The sequence below is a fragment of the Schistocerca cancellata genome, chromosome 8, assembly GCF_023864275.1.
Source record: "Schistocerca cancellata isolate TAMUIC-IGC-003103 chromosome 8, iqSchCanc2.1, whole genome shotgun sequence".
Taxonomy (NCBI): Eukaryota; Metazoa; Arthropoda; class Insecta; order Orthoptera; family Acrididae; genus Schistocerca; species Schistocerca cancellata.
The window spans coordinates 596,150,580-596,172,162 of NC_064633.1; the positions used below are offsets into that span (position 1 = coordinate 596,150,580).

General features: G+C 42.1%; 2 protein-coding genes across 2 annotated transcripts in view; both read right to left on the reverse strand.

Annotated features, from left to right (window-relative positions):
* LOC126094798 (cytochrome P450 6a2-like) overlaps positions 1 to 21,583 on the reverse strand; it is a 230,274-nt gene that overhangs the window by 147,684 nt on the left and 61,007 nt on the right. The gene's annotated exons all lie outside the window — the stretch shown is intronic.
* Positions 1 to 21,583, reverse strand: part of LOC126095700 (cytochrome P450 6a2-like) — a 63,062-nt gene that overhangs the window by 29,318 nt on the left and 12,161 nt on the right. The window contains exon 3 of the mRNA XM_049910452.1: positions 9,424 to 9,660. Within this exon, the coding sequence (XP_049766409.1) occupies positions 9,424 to 9,660 (237 nt within the window). The remainder of the gene's footprint in view (positions 1 to 9,423; positions 9,661 to 21,583) is intronic.

The window sequence follows — 21,583 nt, forward strand, 5'->3', positions numbered from 1 at the left end:
TGGACCATCTCAAGATAGTGTTCAAACCGAATGGCTATACAGATAAATAGATCCGTCATGCTTTCCAGTATGGACCTTCGCCTGAACCACCGGAAGATACCTGCAAATCGGTGGCTTTTCTACCTTTTGCTGAGAGCATTTCATCGAAGATAGGAATAATTCTAAAACGATATCACATCAAAAGTATTTTTCGTCCGCCAGCCAAGATTAGAGCACTTCTTGGCTCTCTTAAGGATTATTTGGGTTTGAGTAAGCCCGGTGTGTACAAGATCCCTTGCCACTGTGGGAAGGGTTACATTGGTCAGGCAATCTGGACCATTCAGAACCAATGTGTTGAGCACCAGCGGCACACACGTTTGCTTCAGCCTGAGAAACCGGCAGTGACGGAGCACTGTCTCACCGAGGGACACAGAATGCTGTACGACGAGACACAAATGGTTGCCCCTGTTTCTCGCTATTGTGACTGTGTTTTAAAAGAATCCATAGAGATTGGTTGATCTGATAATCTTATTAATAGCGACAAGGGTTACCTTTTAAGTAAGACTTGGAACCCGGTGTTATCAGACATTAAAAAACAACGGTCTGTGTTTCGATCGTCGGAATAATTTTTGATAGCGATATCTCGATTTCGCCTCTTTCCGCCACTGGCGGCGCGGTATGTTTACTTGCGCTGGAGGGCAGTTACGGCACCTTCTCACGCAGGCGTTGCGGGCCTTCTACGACCTATATAGGGGCCGCCGCTTGCGCTGAGAAATCATTTCCGGCGAGTTCGTGTACCAGCACTCTCACCTGAAGATGGCGGACAGTTGGAACGCTGAAATATTGTGTCAAGATGACGTTATTATCCGGCTGCACACCCGAAAGGAATATTATGAAATGTTCATATGGCACTGATCGCTGGGAGACCCCACCTGAGGAAGTTCTGCCACAGAGTTGCAGCTCTTTTCAGTTGACGCCACACTGGGCAGCTTGTACCTCGATAACGATGAAACAACAGTGAACACAATACAGTATCCAGTCTCCGCCCCGGTCGGGAATCGAGCCCCCACCCCTTGCATGGCAGTCAGATGCGCTGACCAGCTAAGGCGATGGACAGTGATTTAATGTAGCTATTAGTGTCCCTGCAATTGAGCGACAGTTGAAATCTTTAAAATGCCACAAAGTTCCAAGTCCGATGGTTTCTCCTGAGATTGTATACAGTATTTTGCACTGCGTCGTTCTATCTTTTACCCATAATATACCGCAGACCCCTAGACCAAAGAGCACGATACCAAGTGGTTGGAAGAAATTACAGTCCATACCCGCTTACTAGAAGGGTATCAGGGAATGCACAAAACTACCGTCAAATATGTTTGACATCTATCTGCACCAGAGTCTTAGAACATATTCTAAGCTCCATCTTAAGGGTATACGGAATGAGTTTTTCGATTTTAAAATATTCGATTTTTGAGTAAATGCATTTTTGAAAAATTTAGACTCTCCCGTTTAATACCATGTATAAAATATTTGGATGACGTGATAGAACTATTTTAAATAATTTTTTTAAAATAATTTCGACACACGATGTTCCGCACCTCGTATATGAGACGCGAAGTCCTGATATAGACAGCCTTGCCAGAGATATAATTGAGCACAAAACAGTTAGCTTTTCTGTTGGCTGCACTGCTAGACAGTTGACAATAGATTCTGCACCATTTGTATTGTTTCCTTTGTAAGTACATCCATGTCATTGTTATGAAAGGTAATTAACGTCCCTTTATTATCAGACGTTTTGGAGAACAATGTGTGCTGCAAACAATGTGGAAAATGTGGTGTATCATTGAAAACAATCTTACATGTAGGACTTGCTTGTGAATTAGAGTTGATGTGCAGTTATTGCAAACACAGTGTTACTTTCTTCAATTCCTCACATGTTACTGCAGATACAGGTAAACTATACGTTATAAACTTTAGACTGGTTTATGGATTACGGTGTGTAGGATAGAGAAGGGCTGCAGGCGCCATGTTGTGTGGTGTGATGAACCTCTCTCCTCCACCTTCAAAATTTAACAAACACATAATTGCAATAGGCTCTGCTGTAGAAGATGTGGCACAGGAAAACATGAAAGATGCTGTTCAGGAAGCAGTTGTTGAAAATAATAATAGCTGAGACTTGTCCATAGCTTTTGATGGAAGCTGGCAGGAGAGAGGCCACACATCTCTGAATGGTGTAGTAACAGCTACAAATATGGACACTGGTAAGGTAGTTGATGTGGCAATACTTTCCAAGAATTGCAGATGGAAGGAGAAAATGAAAACTAAACATGAAGAGGAGTGCATGGCAAATTACTATGGGCCAAGTGTTGGTATGGAAGTTGCTGGTGTAAAAAGTACTTAGTAACACTCAGTAAAATGGTACAACGTTAGATACATAAATTATCTTGGAGATGGTGACTCAAAGGCTTTCAAAGAAATTGAGGAACTGAGACCCTATGGTAACGATGTGAAAATTTCCAAACTGGAGTGTGTTGGCCATGTTCAGAAAAGGATGGGATCAAGACTTCGGCAGCTCAAGGCTAGCATGAAAGGCAAGTAATTGAGCGATGGAAAAACTTTAAATGGGAAAAATAGACTGACAGATGCTACAATAGATCATATTCAGAAGTGCTATGGTCTAGCAATAAGACAGAATACAGCAGATGCAAAATTAATGAGAAGAGCAGTCTGGGCTCTGTTTTTTCATACAGCTTCAAACAATGAGAAGCCGCAACATGGGCTATGTCCAAAAGGAGACGATAGTTGGTGCAAGTACAACAGAGGCAAGGTAACTAAGAAACAATACAATCACACTCATCACCTGCCACCTGCCATAATGGATGAAATAAACCAATATTCCGAGACCTCGCAGATATTAGTCTACTAAAGAAACGTCTTCATGGCCGGACTCAAAATCCAAATGAGTGTGTGAACCATGTGATATGGAATAGACTACCTAAACCTGTGTTTGTGGGTATAAACACCCTTCACTTTGGCGTTTATGATGCTGTTTCATCATTCAATCAGGGCAATATAACAAAGTGCAAAGTTCTGCAGAAGTTGGGGCTCTGTGTAGGACTACGAACTGCCGCAGCTATGCTTTGTTTGGACAAGGAACGGCTCAGGTCTTCAGATAATGCCATAAAAGTATATTCAAAGATGGCTAGACAGCATAGCGGAGCCATCAAGAGGAAGCTGTTGGACGATTCTGATGATACAAGCTATGGATTCAAATGGTTCAAATGGCTCTGAGCACTATGGGACTCAACATCTTAGGTCATAAGTCCCCTAGAACTTAGAACTACTTAAACCTAACTAACCTAAGGACATCACACACACCCTTGCCCGAGGCAGGATTCGAACCTGCGACCGTAGCAGTCCCGCCATTTACAAAAAATAAAATATCTGAAAAACTATACATTATTTTTTTCAAAATTAATAATTCAGCATAAAAGCAGAACATATCTCTGCGTTCTGTGAAAAAATCAAGAGTATCTTCCTAATAACAAATGAGAAAATGTTCCTAACTTTTAGCTCAATTTAACATTGTAAGCATAGGGCGTTCCGTATACCCTTAATTTCGTGAGCAAAATACCATGCCAGCCAGCATGGGTTGAGTAGGCATTGTTCGTTCGAAACTAAACTCTAACTCTTAACACACAGCATACTGGACGACGTGGATCAACGCCTTCCGGTAGATGCAGTACCTCTTATTATGCGAAAAGCATTTGACACACCAAAAAAAAAGTGGTTCAAATGGCGCTGAGCACTATGGGACTTAACTTCTGAGGTCATCAGTCCCCTAGAACTTAGAACTACTTAAACCTAATTAACCTAAGGACATCACATACATCCATGCCTGAGGCAGGATTCGAACCTGCCGGTCACGCGGTTCCAAACTGAAGCACCTAGAACCGCACCGCCACGCCGGCCGGCAGTATCACACCAACCTTTCTTGACGAATGTACTGTAATGCTGTGAGAAGAGAATGGCATGGGCTGGTGGTTCTCTGCTGTAGGAGGATCGTGCCGTAGATGAGGAAGGTAGCCGAATATTTTGACTGTTAACCAGAGACAGACAAAGAGCAGCCTTCACAAGCTGCGATATAGTCCGCATATGCCTGAATGACATGTCTTTACTCAAACCGGCCATAGTCGAAGGACTTTATATTGTGATCAATGACTGGAATAAAAGAAAGATTTGTACAAAAGATTTGAAGATGGTCATTACTGATTGTAACCGGTCATCTTCGAAGAACTTTGTATACTGATCAGAGACTGGAATAAAAAAAAGATTTGAAAGAGTAGTGTGCCTGCAGTAAGCAGATGACGGGCTATAGTTGCACAACCCTCCAGCCAAGCGTACCAACGTCCTATAGCGCAAGGCAGTCCTGTAGGAAGGAGGATTGGCCACTAGCGCATTCTGTTGTTGTGACCGAATTAGGGTGTCGTGGTAGCGATCCAGCTCAGATGGCTGGAGCGGGGCAGGCTGGTGGCCTGGCTAACCAGAGCAGGCCGTGGTATCTGAGTCACGAACCCTGGACTGGTGGGTGGGGTTCTCGGTCTGTCGACGTCAGACGGGACCATGGGGTACCGCACTTCGTACCTCGGATCATGAGGTGAAGACAGGACATCTGCAGGTGGTCTCGTGGAGACGGTCACAGAGTGAAGCTAACCTTGTGGTTAAGCCAACAGACAGTGTCGGTGCTTCGCCGCCTGGGTCCGTCAAAAGAGTATAGACCAGCCAGTGGCAGGGGCTGACGTTGGTAGGCGTCCAAGTGTAGCAAACTTATGATGACCACGACTTCGGTTGGCACATATACATGGTGAGTCACCTAACATTACCGCTGGATATATTTCGTAAACCACATCAAATACTGACGAATCGATTCCACAGACCGAACGCGAGGAGAGGGGCTAGTGTAATTGGTTAATACAAACCATAAAAAAATGCACGGAAGTATGTTTCTTAACACAAACCTTTGTTTTTTAAATGGAACCCCGTTAGTTCTGTTAGCACACCTGAACATATAAACAAATGCGTAATCAGTGCCGTTTGTTGCATTGTAAAATGTTAATTACATCCGGCGATATTGTAACCTACATTTGACGCTTGAGTACCACTCCTCCGCTGTTCGATCGTGTGTTCTGTAAACGCATTCAGAGAGTTGGGGTAACTGACACATCTAATTCATTAGTTGTCTTTGAAACCTCTCTCTGGTATAACTAGTAACAAGTTTCATTCTTGGGTAGACAAGACTCATATCTGCAACAAAAACTGACGTTCCTCCATATGGTTAACTTCATGAGCACTCTGTGCTCGTCTTGTCCAAGTTTTAATGTGTAAAGTAGTTTAATAACAGGATGCACTTCACTGCAGACTGAAATAGCTGTTCTGAATCTGTTGAAGACATGCGTTGTGGAGGGTTACTGTTACTGACTATCCCCATTACCAAGCGATGCTGTTTTAAAGAAAGTGATAACTAAATGGCAAATGAAATTAATTGTTGCATCTGTCGGCAGATATCTCCGAAACTAAATTCACTCCCATTGCCTTACTATGACATCGCATTACCCACGAAGCAGTCTGAAAAGTAGGTGAGCTATATCAAATAGTGGCTATAAATGAATTCCAAATAATGCACCAGAAATCGCAGAAATGGGATTATATCGGAATTCAGCAGACGTCCTTTAATCACTCACTTCGAAACGAGACCATAAAAAATCTCTACCACACAGGTCAAACCAGTGGCATTATAACATCCTTGTTAAGACAGAAGTTAATGGCAGTAGTCAATGGCAGGTCTCGAATTACAAACGTCAAAGAAAGAGGAAATACTTACCAGAAAACTTCGAAGGCCCGACTTGAAACGGCCGTTGTCCTCACACGTAGAAATCTAGTGCATTTATGTCTGGAAAATGTGGAGGCCAGGAAACTCGCTCATCTCTTCGAATCAGATTTATAGAGTTTGGACGACTAATAACAATGAAATGAGAAGGATTTCCAGTGTGCATAAGGTATATGTTTCGTTGCACCGGTATTGGCACATTTCAAAAAAATGGTTCAAATGGCTCTGAGGACTATGGGACTTAACATCTATGGTCATCAGTCCTCTAGAACGTAGAACTATTTAAACCTAACTAACCTAAGGACAGCACACAACACCCAGCCATCACGAGGCAGAGAAAATCCCTGACTCCGCCGGGAATCGAACCCGGGAACCCGGGCGTGGGAAGCGAGAACGCTACCGCACGACCACGAGATGCGGGCTGCACATCTCAATTTCAGCATAGCTTGAACTTCTTTCATTGACGAATCGACTCACGTAAAACATCTGGGTGTGAGTATTTGGTTTTGGAAGCTTTTTCGGAAACTTCTTGGTATACCATTTGCAACACACAAATAATCATTTATGAGCGGAAAAATGCTCCAGTCGGAGCAGAAATAAGCCGAATATCTTCCACTTTAAAGGAGTCAGTCAAAAAACTGTGCAATCAGCTTCCTCAGTACTAATACCGCCATCCTCACCAAAAATGTTGGCATGAGAATGTTGTCGCTCTCTTTTAACACATTACATTCTAAATCCTTTTACTCAGATTTTCTTTGTAGTTGAGCCTTCAATGCAGAATCTCCCTCTCACTAGTCACACTCTATGCGTGTATCTCCCATCACCTCCGTTTTCTCCCATTATTTATGGCATATCCCACTGCCGCTGCCTCCTGTCTCACTTACTCTGCCTACTTTTATGTTTCCTACCGACTACCATTTTCTCCACTGTATCTTGGCAGCTCAAAAATTCTGGTGAGACCAACAAGTTTTTCATCTATATGCACATGGTTAAATTTCGTTCCAAATGCGGTCTTCCCTACCCCTATACGTTGAAGTCTAGAAGGGACCATACACCGAAATGACTGTGAATGGTCTCCACCCATCTGTATTTTTGGCTTCCAGTCTCTCCTTTCTCTTTCTACGGCACTGCTTTTATCTCCAGTCACATCTCTTTCTCCTTTACTGCCACCAACTCCCATTGACCATCAATAAATGCTCTCTCTTCTTCTTGTCTCCCACCCCTGTTGTCTTCATCAATCTTCCTTTCATTTCACTACCACACTATCTTGACACCACTATCACTGCCTCCGCTCTCTTTCTCTCCCACTGGCACTGTCTCCTCTCTCTTCCATCGTCGCTGTCATTCTGCTTTCAGCACAAAAAAAGGTAGAATATGTTAGTATCCAATAAAATTTGGTGAGGAAGGCGAGATGGTTCAAATGGCTCTGAGCACTATGGGACTTAACATCTTTGGTCATCAGTCCCCTAGAACTTAGAACTACTTAAACCTAACTAACCTAAGGACACCACAGAACACCCAGCATCACGAGGCAATCCCTGAACCCGCCGGGAGTCGAACCCGGGAACCCGAGCGTGGGAAGCGAGAACGCTACCGCACGACCACGGGCTGCGGACGAAGGCGAGATGGGAATTGAAGAAGCTGATTCCTCACTTTTCTGTCAGGGTCTTTCTACAGGAACACATTCGTATTTTTTGTTCTCTGACAGAAGCATTTTTCAGCTGATCCGTTCTTCTCCCTGCTACAACAGAGTTTTCAGCTTATATAAAACGAATTCCAGAAGGTCATTAAGATTTCGAGTTTATTTGTATATTCGGCACATTTCTGTACTTTACCACAAATAAACAACAAATAAGTACTCATAAATATAAGGCTAACACAAAATCTTTTGCTTACCATTTTTTCTGGACACTTTGCTCACCGATCACTATTGATTGAAACGGCCCAAGTTATGATTTTTTTTTTCTTAAAAGAGAAAAAATATTATTACGAATATTTTACTGAATTTGTAGTATTTACAGTTTTACATTACTTTTGGCAGTTATTTTAAGTTCTTTAAAGTCATTTTAAGACCCTGTTAGCCCTTTTCTGTCACTGCATTACCACTTTTCGCATATTTGTAAAGATACGAAGTGCCCATTACACAGAGACTACGCATCATGAAGTTCTATTGGTGAAAACATTCTGACTAAAAACGTAGTGTGATGACTTTGGAACCCTTTCCATAGCTTCACAATGAGAGTTAAAACTACATTCACGCCTCAGACCGGAAATTAATCTGAAATTTTTAGTGCGTAAGTGCGGTACTTTTGAACCTCTTGATATGGGTAACGGGTAATGAACCGAAAAAAGTTTCAAGATTTCACGACAATATGATTTCAAGAACATATGGCTAAAAATTCTACGATTTGCCATGAACAGAATTTATAGAAAATGCCACGTCCAGAGTTGGTACGTCTGATACCCAAAAATATTGGTTTTTCTGGTGTATCTTGATAACTTAAGAACACATATTTAAGGTTTGATACGTTTGGTACGGTTACGTATTGAGATAATTGCGCCCCAGAGAGCAAAAACGGCTAAAAACCGGTTTTTGCGGTCTTCTGCATATGTACGGTGACTTTGATGGATTTCGCTAATGGATAATTAAATCGAAAAAAGATTCGGAGGGCGCCGGGCATATCGTCTTCAGAACGTATGGTAAAAATTTCGTCTATGAGTCATGAGTAGAATTTATAGAAGTGATAACCCCACAATTAGTACTTTTCGTATATAAAAATCTTTGTTTTTCTGGGTTCTCTCGGGAACCGCCAATGAAAATAATGCTGCTTTCATAATCCGCCTAAGGTCTACCCTATAAATACATTTAAAGCAGAATAGATAGCAGACTTGCACAATTTGTCTAGGCTGATGTTTAAATTTGTGATGTTTAAATTTTGACCTCGTGCTGCAGGATAGATATAGCTCGCCCGTTCTTCCAATATGTATGCAAATAGTTGCTATGCCAAGTAATACCCGAAAGACTTGCGTCATTATGTGTGCGATCAATAGAACCCGAGATAGGACCAGCTGAAACTCACATTTTCGTGAGCGGCTTTTTGGAACATGTTTGGCCGTACACTGTCGTGCACATACCAATTACAATTAGAGGTTCTCACCTTGAGATAAAGACGTATGTAAATGTTACCTACACAAACTTTCATCAAGATCGGTGATGGGAATCGATTGTGGTACTTCCTCCACGGCGCAGGATTTTGTCTTGACTGCAGCCACGCAAGGTTCAGATGGCACCCGTAAGGCACACTGCAGAATGACACACCTCTGTGTGACTGTGGCACAGACAACACCACGTCATTCTCGACTCCCCAGAGGTGGAACAGGACACCACATCGAGTGGCTTGTATGAAATGGATCATAAGTACATAGATGATAGCCCATAAAGGATCCGCCACCATTTCGAAGTAGAACGGTTGGCACTTCTTGAACACTTCTCGCTGTTAGTACAGTAGCTCACAACAGAAACACGTAATTGCCACCAAGCAAAGTTTCACAGTGCTTACCAATCGATTCCTCGGTCTGCACCAGAGCGTGGGCGTCGCCCTCCAGGTGTCCCTTCTGCTTGAGCTGGATGAGCAGGTCGAGGAAGTCGTTCCTCTTGATGTCTTTCTCCAGTCGCTCGTCGACGGTCTGGCGCACCAGCTCGAGGAAGAAGTCGGAGACGGCGTCGCCCGTGAACTTGCCTTTGAAGCGTTGCAGGAACGGCACGCCGCCATAGAGGAAACGAAGGGCCATCGTACCTGAGGATGAATTCAAGTAAATAATTCGACACCTTACGCAAGGCAATGACATATCTGCGGGCTTGGACTTCACAACGCTATACCTTGCGTAGTATCGATAAAAAAGGCTTATAGCAAAATACACTCCTGGAAATTGAAATAAGAACACCGTGAATTCATTGTCCCAGGAACGGGAAACTTTATTGACACATTCCTGGGGTCAGATACATCACATGATCACACTGACAGAACCACAGGCACATAGACACAGGCAACAGAGCATGCACAATGTCGGCACTAGTACAGTGTATATCCACCTTTCGCAGCAATGCAGGCTGCTATTCTCCCATGGAGACGGTCGTAGAGATGCTGGATGTAGTCTTGTGGAACGGCTTGCCATGCCATTTCCACCTGGCGCCTCAGTTGGACCAGCGTTCGTGCTGGACGTGCAGACCGCGTGAGACGACACTTCATCCAGTCCCAAACATCCTCAATGGGGGACAGATCCGGAGATCTTGCTGGCCAGGGTAGTTGCCTTACACCTTCTAGAGCACGTTGGGTGGCACGGGATACATGCGGACGTGCATTATCCTGTTGGAACAGCAAGTTCCCTTGCCGGTCTAGGAATGGTAGAACGATGGGTTCGATGACGGTTTGGATGTACCGTGCACTATTCAGTGTCCCCTCGACGATCACCAGTGGTGTACGGCCAGTGTAGGAGATCGCTCCCCACACCATGATGCCGGGTGTTAGCCCTGTGTGCCTCGGTCGTATGCAGTCCCGATTGTGGCGCTCACCTGCACGGCGCCAAACACGCATACGACCATCATTGGCACCAAGGCAGAAGCGACTCTCATCGCTGAAGACGACACGTCTCCATTCGTCCCTCCATTCACGCCTGTCGCGACACCACTGTAGGCGGGCTGCACGATGTTGGGGCGTGAGCGGAAGACGGCCTAACGGTGTGCGGGACCGTAGCCCAGCTTCATGGAGACGGTTGCGAATGGTCCTCGCCGATACCCCAGGAGCAACAGTGTCCCTAATTTGCTGGCAAGTGGCGGTGCGGTCCCCTACGGCACTGCGTAGGATCCTACGGTCTTGGCTTGCATCTGTGCGTCGCTGCGGTCCGGTCCCAGGTCGACGGGTACGTGCACCTTCCGCCGACCACTGGCGACAACATCGATGTACTGTGGAGACCTCACGCCCCACGTGTTGAGCAATTCGGCGGTACGTCCACCCGGCCTCCCGCATACCCACTATACGCCCTCGCTCAATGTCCGTCAACTGCACATACGGTTCACGTCCACGCTGTCGCGGCATGCTACCAGTTAAAGACTGCGATGGAGCTCCGTATGCCACGGCAAACTGGCTGACACTGACGGCGGCGGTGCACAAATGCTGCGCAGCTAGCGCCATTCGACGGCCAACACCGCGGTTCCTGGTGCGTCCGCTGTGCCGTGCGTGTGATCATTGCTTGTACAGCCCTCTCGCAGTGTCCGGAGCAAGTATGGTGGGTCTGACACACCGGTGTCAATGTGTTCTTTTTTCCATTTCCAGTAGTGTACGTTCGTGCGTACATTTTCGACAAATGGTTCAAATGGCTCTGAGCACTATGGGACTTAACATCTATGGTTATGAGTCCCTTAGAACTTAGAACTACTTAAACCTAACTAACCTAAGGACATCACACAACACCCAGTCATCACGAGGCAGAGAAAATCCCTGACCCCGCCGGGAATCGAACCCGGTAACCCGGGCGCGGTACTTTTTCGACACATAATCGCCATACCGTTATCACATTTATGACAAATAAAAACACTAGACAAAAAATTTAAACAACCTGCTATAATAACGCGTAACATGTACCATAAGTAGCTGTAGAAAATGACGATTACACGCCATAGACCTACTAGGTAGCTATGGTTCACTTGATATTCCAAATTTTCCTGAATATTTCCTTTGGGGTTCTCGTTGGAGATTTAGTGCTCTAGTCGAGTACCGTAGAATGCCTGGGTGACTGTCGAGTCAGCGATAATGACAAGTTTGAATCCTCACTGAGGACAAAACTTTACCACGAAGTAAAATTAAACTCTAGACAGTGATATTAGCTTAAAATAGAATGGAAACAACTTCTTCTGTAACAGGCAGGCTGGACCAAAAGCGGCACAAAATGCAATAACGGTACAAAAGTACATATAGATTCCACATTAAATAGTAGCAGGCGGGACATACCGTAAGATCAGTGCAAACTTCGACAAAAGAGACAACTGTCAATTAAAAAGGCATGTTTCACTTGGGAAACCTTATGTACAGGACACATAGTACAAAGACACAGACACTGTCTGTGCACTCCATCCACAAGAATTCTGCAGGCACCAGGAAGAAATGGAACACATCTGTCAACGTGCTGTCGGTACCGTTATCTCCCTGTTGTCTTCCTCACTCAATGACCACCGTGTTCGTCTGTTGCTGCCTAGTCCTCCCACTTACTGCTCGGTAAGTGCGACAAGGACGCGCTTACAATAAAAGACTGCAACTTAACGAGACTTGGGAGAATCCTGAGACTGCGATACGTAACGTAGCATATTACGAGTTCTTTACAAATTTCTTCCAAGATGAACAAAATCTTGCATTTGTTTCGGTTCTCGTTTCGTAAATATCAAGCTACGTCGTGGCGTAGTGGTTAGCACACAGGACTCGCATTTGGGAGGACGACGAATGAAACCAGCGCCCGGCATTCTTGATTTAGGTCTTCCGTGATTTCCCTAAATCGCTTTAGGCAAATGCCAAGATGATTCCTTTGAAAGCAGACGGCCGACTTCCTTCCCCATCCTTCGCTAACCCAATAGAACCAATGACCTCGCTGTCTGGTCCCCTGCCCCAAATCAACCAGCCAACCAAGCGACGTCAGTTGTGAGCGATTTGGTCCTATTTAGGTTTTTTTGAGTGAATTGGTTGGGAAGCTAATTTGCGTATGATCTTTCTTGCCGCACTTCAGACTCAGCGTGGCGTTTCCCGCTGATCATCACGGAACATTTGGGAGTACCTCGTGGATTTATGTGGGTCAATGACTATATAGAGCGTGAAAATCATTCTGGTAGGATTTGTCAGTTCTAGATGCTTTTGTGTGGATACCTTGTAGTATAAACAGCCATTCACTTCCACCAATATTTTATTGACACTAAATACAGACTTGACAGCCATTTTGCAACGTGTTCTGGAAGCAATAATTCCTAATTAATTGAACTTTGAATCATTTAAAGCGAGGTTGTTTAGAATCACTACCAACCGATAATCTTACGAACGTTTAGATGCTGCCTAGAAGATTGAGTTATGCGGCCTCTGCTTGGTTCCAATTTAGTCGATTTTTCTTCAGTGCCGCTTCTGTAGGCGGATCCAGTACCTACAGTATGAAACAAATACATTGTTTGTTCTCTATTAAAATGTTTCATTTGCTAACTATGCCTACTAGTAGTTAGTGCCTTCCGTAGTTTGAATCTTTTATTTAGCTGCAGTAGTGGCGCTCGCTGTATTGCAGTAGTTCGAGTAACGAAGATTTTTGTGAGGTAAGCGATTTGTGAAACGTATAGGTTAATGTTAGTCAGGGCCATTCTTTTGTAGGGATTTTTGATAGTCAGATTGCGTTGCGCTAAAAATAGTGTGTGTCAGTTTAAGCACAGTCTTGTATAATTTTTCTAAGGGGACGTTTCATATGCATTATTGCCCACTGCCCAAAACAATTTGTAAATTTTTTTTGGGGAGCATAGGGGCTATGTAAGTAGGCTGTTTATGTTTTCTTATCGGCAACGTTACGTAGCGCTCGGTATGAAAATCACTGGCTGTGCTGTGTGCAGTCTGTGGCTAGTTTGCATTGTTGTCTGCCATTGTAGTGTTGGGCAACGGCCTCACCTCCAACTGCGCAACGCTACGCGCTGTTCACATCCAGCTGCCGCTGCCCAACACTACAATGGCAGACAACAATGCAAACTAGCCACAGACTGCATACAGCACAGCCAGTGATTTTCATACAGAGCGCTACGTAACGTTGCCAATAAGAAAACATAAACAGCCTACTTACAAGTATCAACGCTGAGCGAAGTGGCAGGTAACAAGAATCCTACTGAGATACGTGCACCGAATGTTAGGGATGAGAAGTTGTAAGCTACCCTTCCGCAAGTGGAACACAACGAATAGTTAAGTGGGTTTTGAATCCTAGTAAATATGAAAAGAAAGCTAGAACGTTGGAAATGGTTGCCGCTGAGCAAGTACGGAAAGGGCCTACGGACACTGGGAGGTTTAGCGCGAACGAGCGACCTGGTTTCGCTAGCGTGGCGTTTAGAGACAGACAGAGGTCAGCCGCGCTGGAGGACTGGTAGTTGGACACGGCTAGCGAACGACAGACATAGCATACACCTTAAAAGCCTGAAATGAGGCCAGGAAGAGTGAGACATCAAATGTAAGAGCACCAAGTTAGTTAACAGGACGCAGTACATTGCATAAAAAATTACCAGCTGCAGTCATAAATATAATTAGAGTCCAACCCTTCATTCCACCACAAATGTCCACATTTACTGGGCAATAAATGATTTTATAACACACAAAAAACTATGTATCCAGTACTGGCATTGAACTATAGCCATGACACAGTCTGACAGCTGAAATGTTGTTAAATACTCCATCATGTTATGTTTATACATCTACGGCTGCCGAACCAGATCGTTATTAGTGAATCGATGTATTAGTTGTGGTAACTGCTGATTATAATATGGATGAAGGTGTGCTAGAAGAACAAATACCTTGACGTTAATGAGATAACAAATAAAGAATAACTGCTGTTGGCAGACATGTCATGACATGAACTATCGATCACGATACGTATTTTAGTTATAAAATCATTCCTGTAGGTATAATGGTAGATTTGTGTGTGACCTCGGTGTGTTGGTAGGGGAGAGGTGCTCTTGGGAACAGGAGAGATGGGAGGGAAGAAAGGACACGTCGGTCGAGGTGGAGAGACTAGTTTTCCGCCATCTGACAGCACGGAAGAGTGCGGTGATTTTATTTAAGATGAGACACTTTGGATCGCTTATTTGATCTTAGTCCAATAATAAAGCAACCGTGGCTACATCTGTGATCTCAGATAAACGAGATGCATCCACTGACACAACAGTATTTTCAATATTTTTAACACTTCACAAGCTAATATTTAAAGTGACTAAATGTTTTCGCTATGAATATCTGAATTAACAACTTTTAGGCTATTCATGTGGTTACAAGAAACGATATCTCAGACCATAGCGTTTCACTGTCGCATTCATACCAGAAAACTACGTATCTGTATCTATTTTATTTCTTGATTTATTACGTTTCTTTTTTATCTGTTCATTATGCAAACGTCTGACACTCGCAATATTCTACCCAGTAACACAACAAATTAATGCAGCATGAATACCTCGTATCATGCCATGCTTGTGTGGTCATTTAAGGAATATTTTACTATTTTTCTGGTAATTTTATTTAATTGTTGATTACAAATGCTATAAAAAGCGGCGGTTATTAAAAGTGGTGAATTGCTTGTGTTAGCTGACATAATTAGAGTGCCAAAAGAAGCTGTCAGGCAGCTAAAATAAGTATCTAAACAATGTTTAGTGACCATTCATTATCATCTAACATGAGTCCACTTGTGCAAGAATACTAACTTATTTATTCGTGAGCAGTTCTTTATTTCTTATTGTTGTGAATGTTCTGATTGTGTCTGAATATTCATAACATTTGTGTATTTAAATATTGTGGTAATATATTAGTTTAGTTCTAGAAGTGGTCAATTTGAGTTAAAACGTGTCTGCAGAACTAAAGAGCGATGTATTTTTTTGGTGATGAAGGCCTTCAGGCCAAGGAAAAGTAGGCAGTGAGAGAACTGTTGAAGTCTAGTGGAGTCAAGTATTTTTCGAATGATGCACTCAGGGGAGTGATTCTGGACACTTTCCGTTTAGAAGAGAGACCTGGCTGAGGTACCATGTGGTCTTTCATCGCGATCGATCATTGATTCTGGGTGGTGAACAGCCCCATAAGTACTGTAATAATTGAGAACACACATAGTGTGTGTTGCTACTCATGTCTCGCTTGTGTTAATTTGTAAATTATTATGTTAAACACTGAAATATTTTGAGCTGGTGAATATTTTGTGTATTGTGATCACGAAATTGACTTAGTTTTCATGCGTGCTCGATTATTTATCCACGTGATTCTGCTAGCATTCTTGTAACACTATCAACGTAACTCTACTGCATTGTGTAAGTTTATTATCTGTCTGTATTTTACCTGGTTATCATGGGACTACTTTCTGTTTAGTTGAGATATACTTTCATGAATAAAAAGTATTCGAATAGTTTGTATTATCTACATCACTCACATATATTAAAATAGAACCTTTTTTATTACATTATTCATTTTGCTATTATCTTATATTTCTATGTATTTCATTAATTCGCAATTCTAGCCGGTGCATGGACTATTTGACTGCAGTATCACAGCTTCAGATGGTTATTTGCAGAGAGTTAACTGCTGGGCATGAAAGCAGACGTGAGTGGCTCGATCCCATAACTACACTGAGCTGCCGTTTGTAAACAGAGTCATGTATAACTCAGTTACCTATGTTATGAGGAATAACAGTTAAGGGCAAAACTGTTTGCTCATATGGAGAGCTGTTATGAGAGCAACTACTCAGGAGAAAACTGTTATGTAACATCGCAGTTTGGGAATAATTTCATCCCTGTGGTCTCACTTAAGACCTTTTAAATACGAGACAAAGCAGCACTAAATTCCCAAGAAACATCTCTACAGTCCCCGACAGAATTAATCATAAACTACGCAAAACAATTATAAAACAGTCACCAGGAATATTAATTTGATCCCGTAAATACATTTGAACAATTTACACTCTCTTTTACTTATAACTAAAGGCTTCTCTAGTCCAAATCAGAAATCTTGAAAGTCTAGAAGAGCATGTAAATCAATATGCATAAATCAATATGCACCCCTCATTCTTCTAATGTTGCCAATCATCACATTCTCCATGCAAAAATGTGAACAATCTTAATTTCTCTCAGCTGATGCTCCCTGGAAAACACAAAAATATCGTAAAATTCTGACTAAAGTGACAAATCGATTTCAGTAAATTATACACACGATGTTCCCCACGATAATCATTAACCTGTTACAACAATAACTTTACCCACACGTTATAATCTACATCCCAAAATCTCAAGCAAAGTAAAGAAACTCCTTCATCATCAGTACACCACTCTATCCCCATATATTCATTACTGTTGTACGGGGCACAACGAAATGCCTAACCAAAATTTAAAGTTGTTTACGCCCTTAATGCATGCAGTGAGGTGTGTGCACTCTGCGCTGATGCAACCTGCCTCCTCCTTCTTTTTTGGCAGCGACACTGCTACGAATGGTAATGAATCTGGCACACCAGAGAAGTCTGTATATGTTCTACATGTAAAACTGTTGTGAGCATCAACAGCTATGGCTTAACGTTCATCAGTACGGTCATCTCAGATACCTGTTATGGAGCTTGATACTGGTGACGAATTTCTTAACTTTTTTCCTTCTGGGTGAAAGAGATTGCTAACAGTATCTGCTGACTTATGTGGTACTCCAGTAGTCTAGCACTGTGCTGTCCCATTCTCTCCTGTCCTTCGAGCATCTTCATACTGGCTTTTTGTATGTGCTTCCACTTTTATCATAACGTCCTACGAAAATTTCGCACTGGATCGCGATTGCTTACTACCTTATGTTTCAGCTTTTTCTAACCATATACCATGTCTTATGGTGGTAAACCTGTGCTCCATGGAATCTTAGATTTACAAGATCCCAACCATTGTCATGGCTATTCACATAGTGGCTTGGTGTTCTTCCTATTGTTTAATGTGCATACTGCATTCTTCCATTTGTCTGTGAATGTCATGGACTGCTCATCAACTTGCAGATATGCAATACATGACGCAACTGTGTCATCAGTTCCCACATAATAGTGCTGCTCTGCTCGACAAATTTATATTGAACACTATCTTTAGTAAGCAATTATTCACCATGGACTCTGCTGCCATATTTGCTTGGTGATTTCAGATTGCTATCAACCTCACATATCATAATAAACAATCTATTATGATACGAATATAATGGTTCACTGATGGTGTTTGTGGAAAAGGCTCTAAAATATACATTCCTATCATTTTAAATGTCTTGCTGTCTTCAAGCAACATTTGCAGTGGAATATGTTGATAGCTTAATTCGCCTTGCTTCACACAGGGTACTCAGTTTTTAACATATTTCCATTTGTGTTCTTTGGACACAGCAGCAGTACTTTTCAGTATTTTGTTGCTATATAGTTCTATGGATCCATAATAAATAAGAAACGATCATGTGTTTTTTAATACTTGTTCTCATAATACACAATATGGACCTTAAGCTTTTGAAACAGTTTTATTGTTCCTGTTCATGACATATTCTTTTTTGAAGAAATGACTGCTTTGAGTTCAAGATCACTCATCTTCAGATCTGATTGTATCATTTACAAGAGTAAGCTGGCCAACTATCAGCTAAATTTACATGTTATATCGTATAATAAATATTATGCGATGTACCAAGTAAATTTTGGTGATTGTTTCATGGATTACTCTTTTAGCTGCTGCAATACGGTGTGAGGATTGTTCATCTTGAAACAAAAATTGTCATTTTTTTTAAAATTAATGCAGTCAAAATGGATAATAAATCCGTTTTCATCCCAGTGAATATGGGTTCCATCTCCAAGAACGTTATATTAATTTTTGCAATGTTTGTTGTCTTGTATGATACACCATCATTTGTGTAGAACAGTGGTTGTATCTCACAGAGCTCACACTCCTTGCCAGTAGCTTGTGCTCCTTCTCACCCCACAATGGTGAGACCTATTGTCAGCACTACGCTAGTCACTATATCACCATGACAGTTCAGTTCATTCAACAAAATGTCTTAACTTCATTCAATGCCACATACATTCCATATGTAATTTGTTCGAAATAAGCCAGTATGGGGGGGTTGCACTCATGGTCTAGGGGTAGCTTCTTTTATTAGCAATCAAAATACCCTACCTCCTGCGTTCGAGCCCCACCACTACTTAAGTTTTGAATAATAACCATCATCAATGGCGGCCGAAGACTTCTATCATAAAAGGTCGCTATCGTTCAGCCAGCACATTTAGAGGGGGTGGAGGAGCAGACAGAGGTTGAGGGCACTCTTTTGTCCCTTGGGTTGAAAACTACCCCTAAAGGCAGAAGAATCAGCAATGATTAACAGCCTGAAGATGCAGAAGTCAATGGAAACTATTGCATTAAGGAACATCTACAGGACATGAGGCCTGTAACTGAGGAAGTGTTATGATGATCTCTCCATTGGCAAAAGGTACCTGAATAGTCCCCTATTCGGATCTCTAGGAGAGGACACGAAGAGGGAGATGATCATGAGAAAAAGATTGAATACCTAACGAAAGATTAACGTTCTAACAGAAGGGGCATGGTATGTCGGAAGTCCAAATGTGGTAGGGAAGCTAGGAAGTCTGAAAAGGAAAATGCATATGGTTTGCCTAGTTGCTGGTAGCAATAATGTACAGAAGAATGGAAAAGAAAATTGAGGATGTGTTGGATGAGGATCAGTAGAACAGGCAAAGGCCCCAGAAGTACAATTCAGAATGTGCAGTTCAAATAGGAGGTAAGACTAAAAAACGAAAACCAAGACACATTCACGGATTATCGACCTTGAAAAAGCATTCGACAATGTCAGATGGTGCAAGATGTTCGAAATTCTAAGGAAAATGTCGGTAAGCTATAGGGAGAGAGTGGTAAATACAACTTGTACAAGACCCAAGAGAGAAAAATATGAGTGGAAGATCAAGAACGAAGTGCGTGGATTAAAAAGGGTAAAATACAGGAATATAGTCTTTCGCCCCTACTGTTCAATCCATATACCGAAGAAGAAATAATTGAAGTAAAAACAAAGGCTTAGGATGGAATTAAAATTCTAGGTGAAAGGATATCATTTGATATCATTGATACAATTCACTAATGACATTGCCATCCTCCGTGAAAGTTGGCAAGAATTATGTGACTTCCTGAATGGCTGAACAATGTAATGAGTACAAAATACAGACTGAGAGTAAATCGAAGAAACATGACAGTATTGAGAAATATCAGAAATGAGAACAATGAGAAACTGAAAATGACGATTGTTGATCATGAAGTAGATGAACTTAAGGAATTCTGCCACCTAAGCACCAAGATAACGAATGACGGATGAAGCAAGGAGGACATTAAAACATAAGCCTTCATTTGATGAGGAAATCTCTGATTATATAAGTGTGGAGCACAGCATGGTGTATCAGTGAAACCAGAACTATGAGAAAAAAAGGAAAGAAGAGAATCTAAGCATTTGGGATGTGGTACTACAAAGGAATTTTGAATCTTAGGTGGGTTGACAAGGCAAGGAATGATGAGGTTCTCCAGAGAATCGTCGAGAGAAGGCATATACGGAAAACACTAACAAGAAGAAAGGACGGGACGGTAGGACATCTATACGGCATCACATAATAACTTTCATCGTACTAGAGAGTGCTGCAGAGCATGAAAACTGTACAGAAAGACAGACAATGGGATACTGTACTGGTCTTCAACCTGAAGACTGGTTTGATGTAGCTCTCCATGATACTCGGTCCTCAACGAGCCTCTTCACCTGTGGATAACTATTGCATCCTGCATCCTACTGAATGTTCTTACTGTCTTCACGTCTTGATCCCCCTCTACGATCTTTACCCCCCACACTTCAGTTGAACACTAAACTTGTGATCCCTTGATGTCCCAGAATGTGTTCTTCCAACCAAACCCTTCCTAACGTTAAGTTGTGCCACAAACTTCTTGCACCCCCACTCCCCAATTCTAATCATTACCTTCTCATAATGTACGTGATCTATCCATTTAATCTTTAACATTCCTCTGTAGCACCACATTTCAAAATCTTCTATTGTCTTCAGTCTAAATTGTTTATCGTTCTTGTTTCAATTCCATATATGGCAACATTCCGGATAAATACATCCAGAAAAGAGTTTCGAACACTTACATCTGTATTTGATGTTAGCGAATTTCTCTTCTTCGAAATGTTTTTCTTGCCATTGCCGGCCTACATTTTAAATCCTTTCTCCTTCAGCCATCGCCAGTTATTTTGCTGCCAAAATAACAAATCTCATCTACTACTTTAAGTGTCTTGTTTCCTACTCTGATTCTCTTGGCATCACCTGATTTAATTAGAATACGTTCCATTATCCTTGTTTTGCTTTTGTTGGTGTTCGTCCTGTATCCTCCTTTCAAGATAATGTTAATTCTGTTCAACTGCTCTTCCAAGCGCTTCACGATCTCTGATGGAATTACAATGTCATTAACAAGTCTCGAAGTTTTATTTTTTTCCCAGAGCCTAAATTCCTACTCCAAACTTGCCTGTTGTTTCCTTTACTGCTTGATCAATGTACAGGTTGAATAATATCTGGGACAGGCTACAAACCTGTCTCACTCGCTTCTCAAGTGCTGCTTCCCTTTCATGTCCCTAGACTCTTATTACTGCTTTTTGGTGTCTCTACAAGAAGTAAATAGCCAAATTTATAGCAAAACTACCAGCCACGTAGGTTTTTTTTTTTTGTTTCAACCAAGTCTCAGCGTTCTATACCCCTTTTGACATCAATATACCCGCTTTGTTACGAAATATTAATAAACATTTACGATCATATTTACTGTTAATATAAATTCGCGAAATCTCCGTATGTATAGGCTAGTGACAACAGAGTCTTTGGACTGTTGGAAAATTTTATGTAATGTGAAATGAGAATCAGAACATTCTTCACTAGAAATGTTTT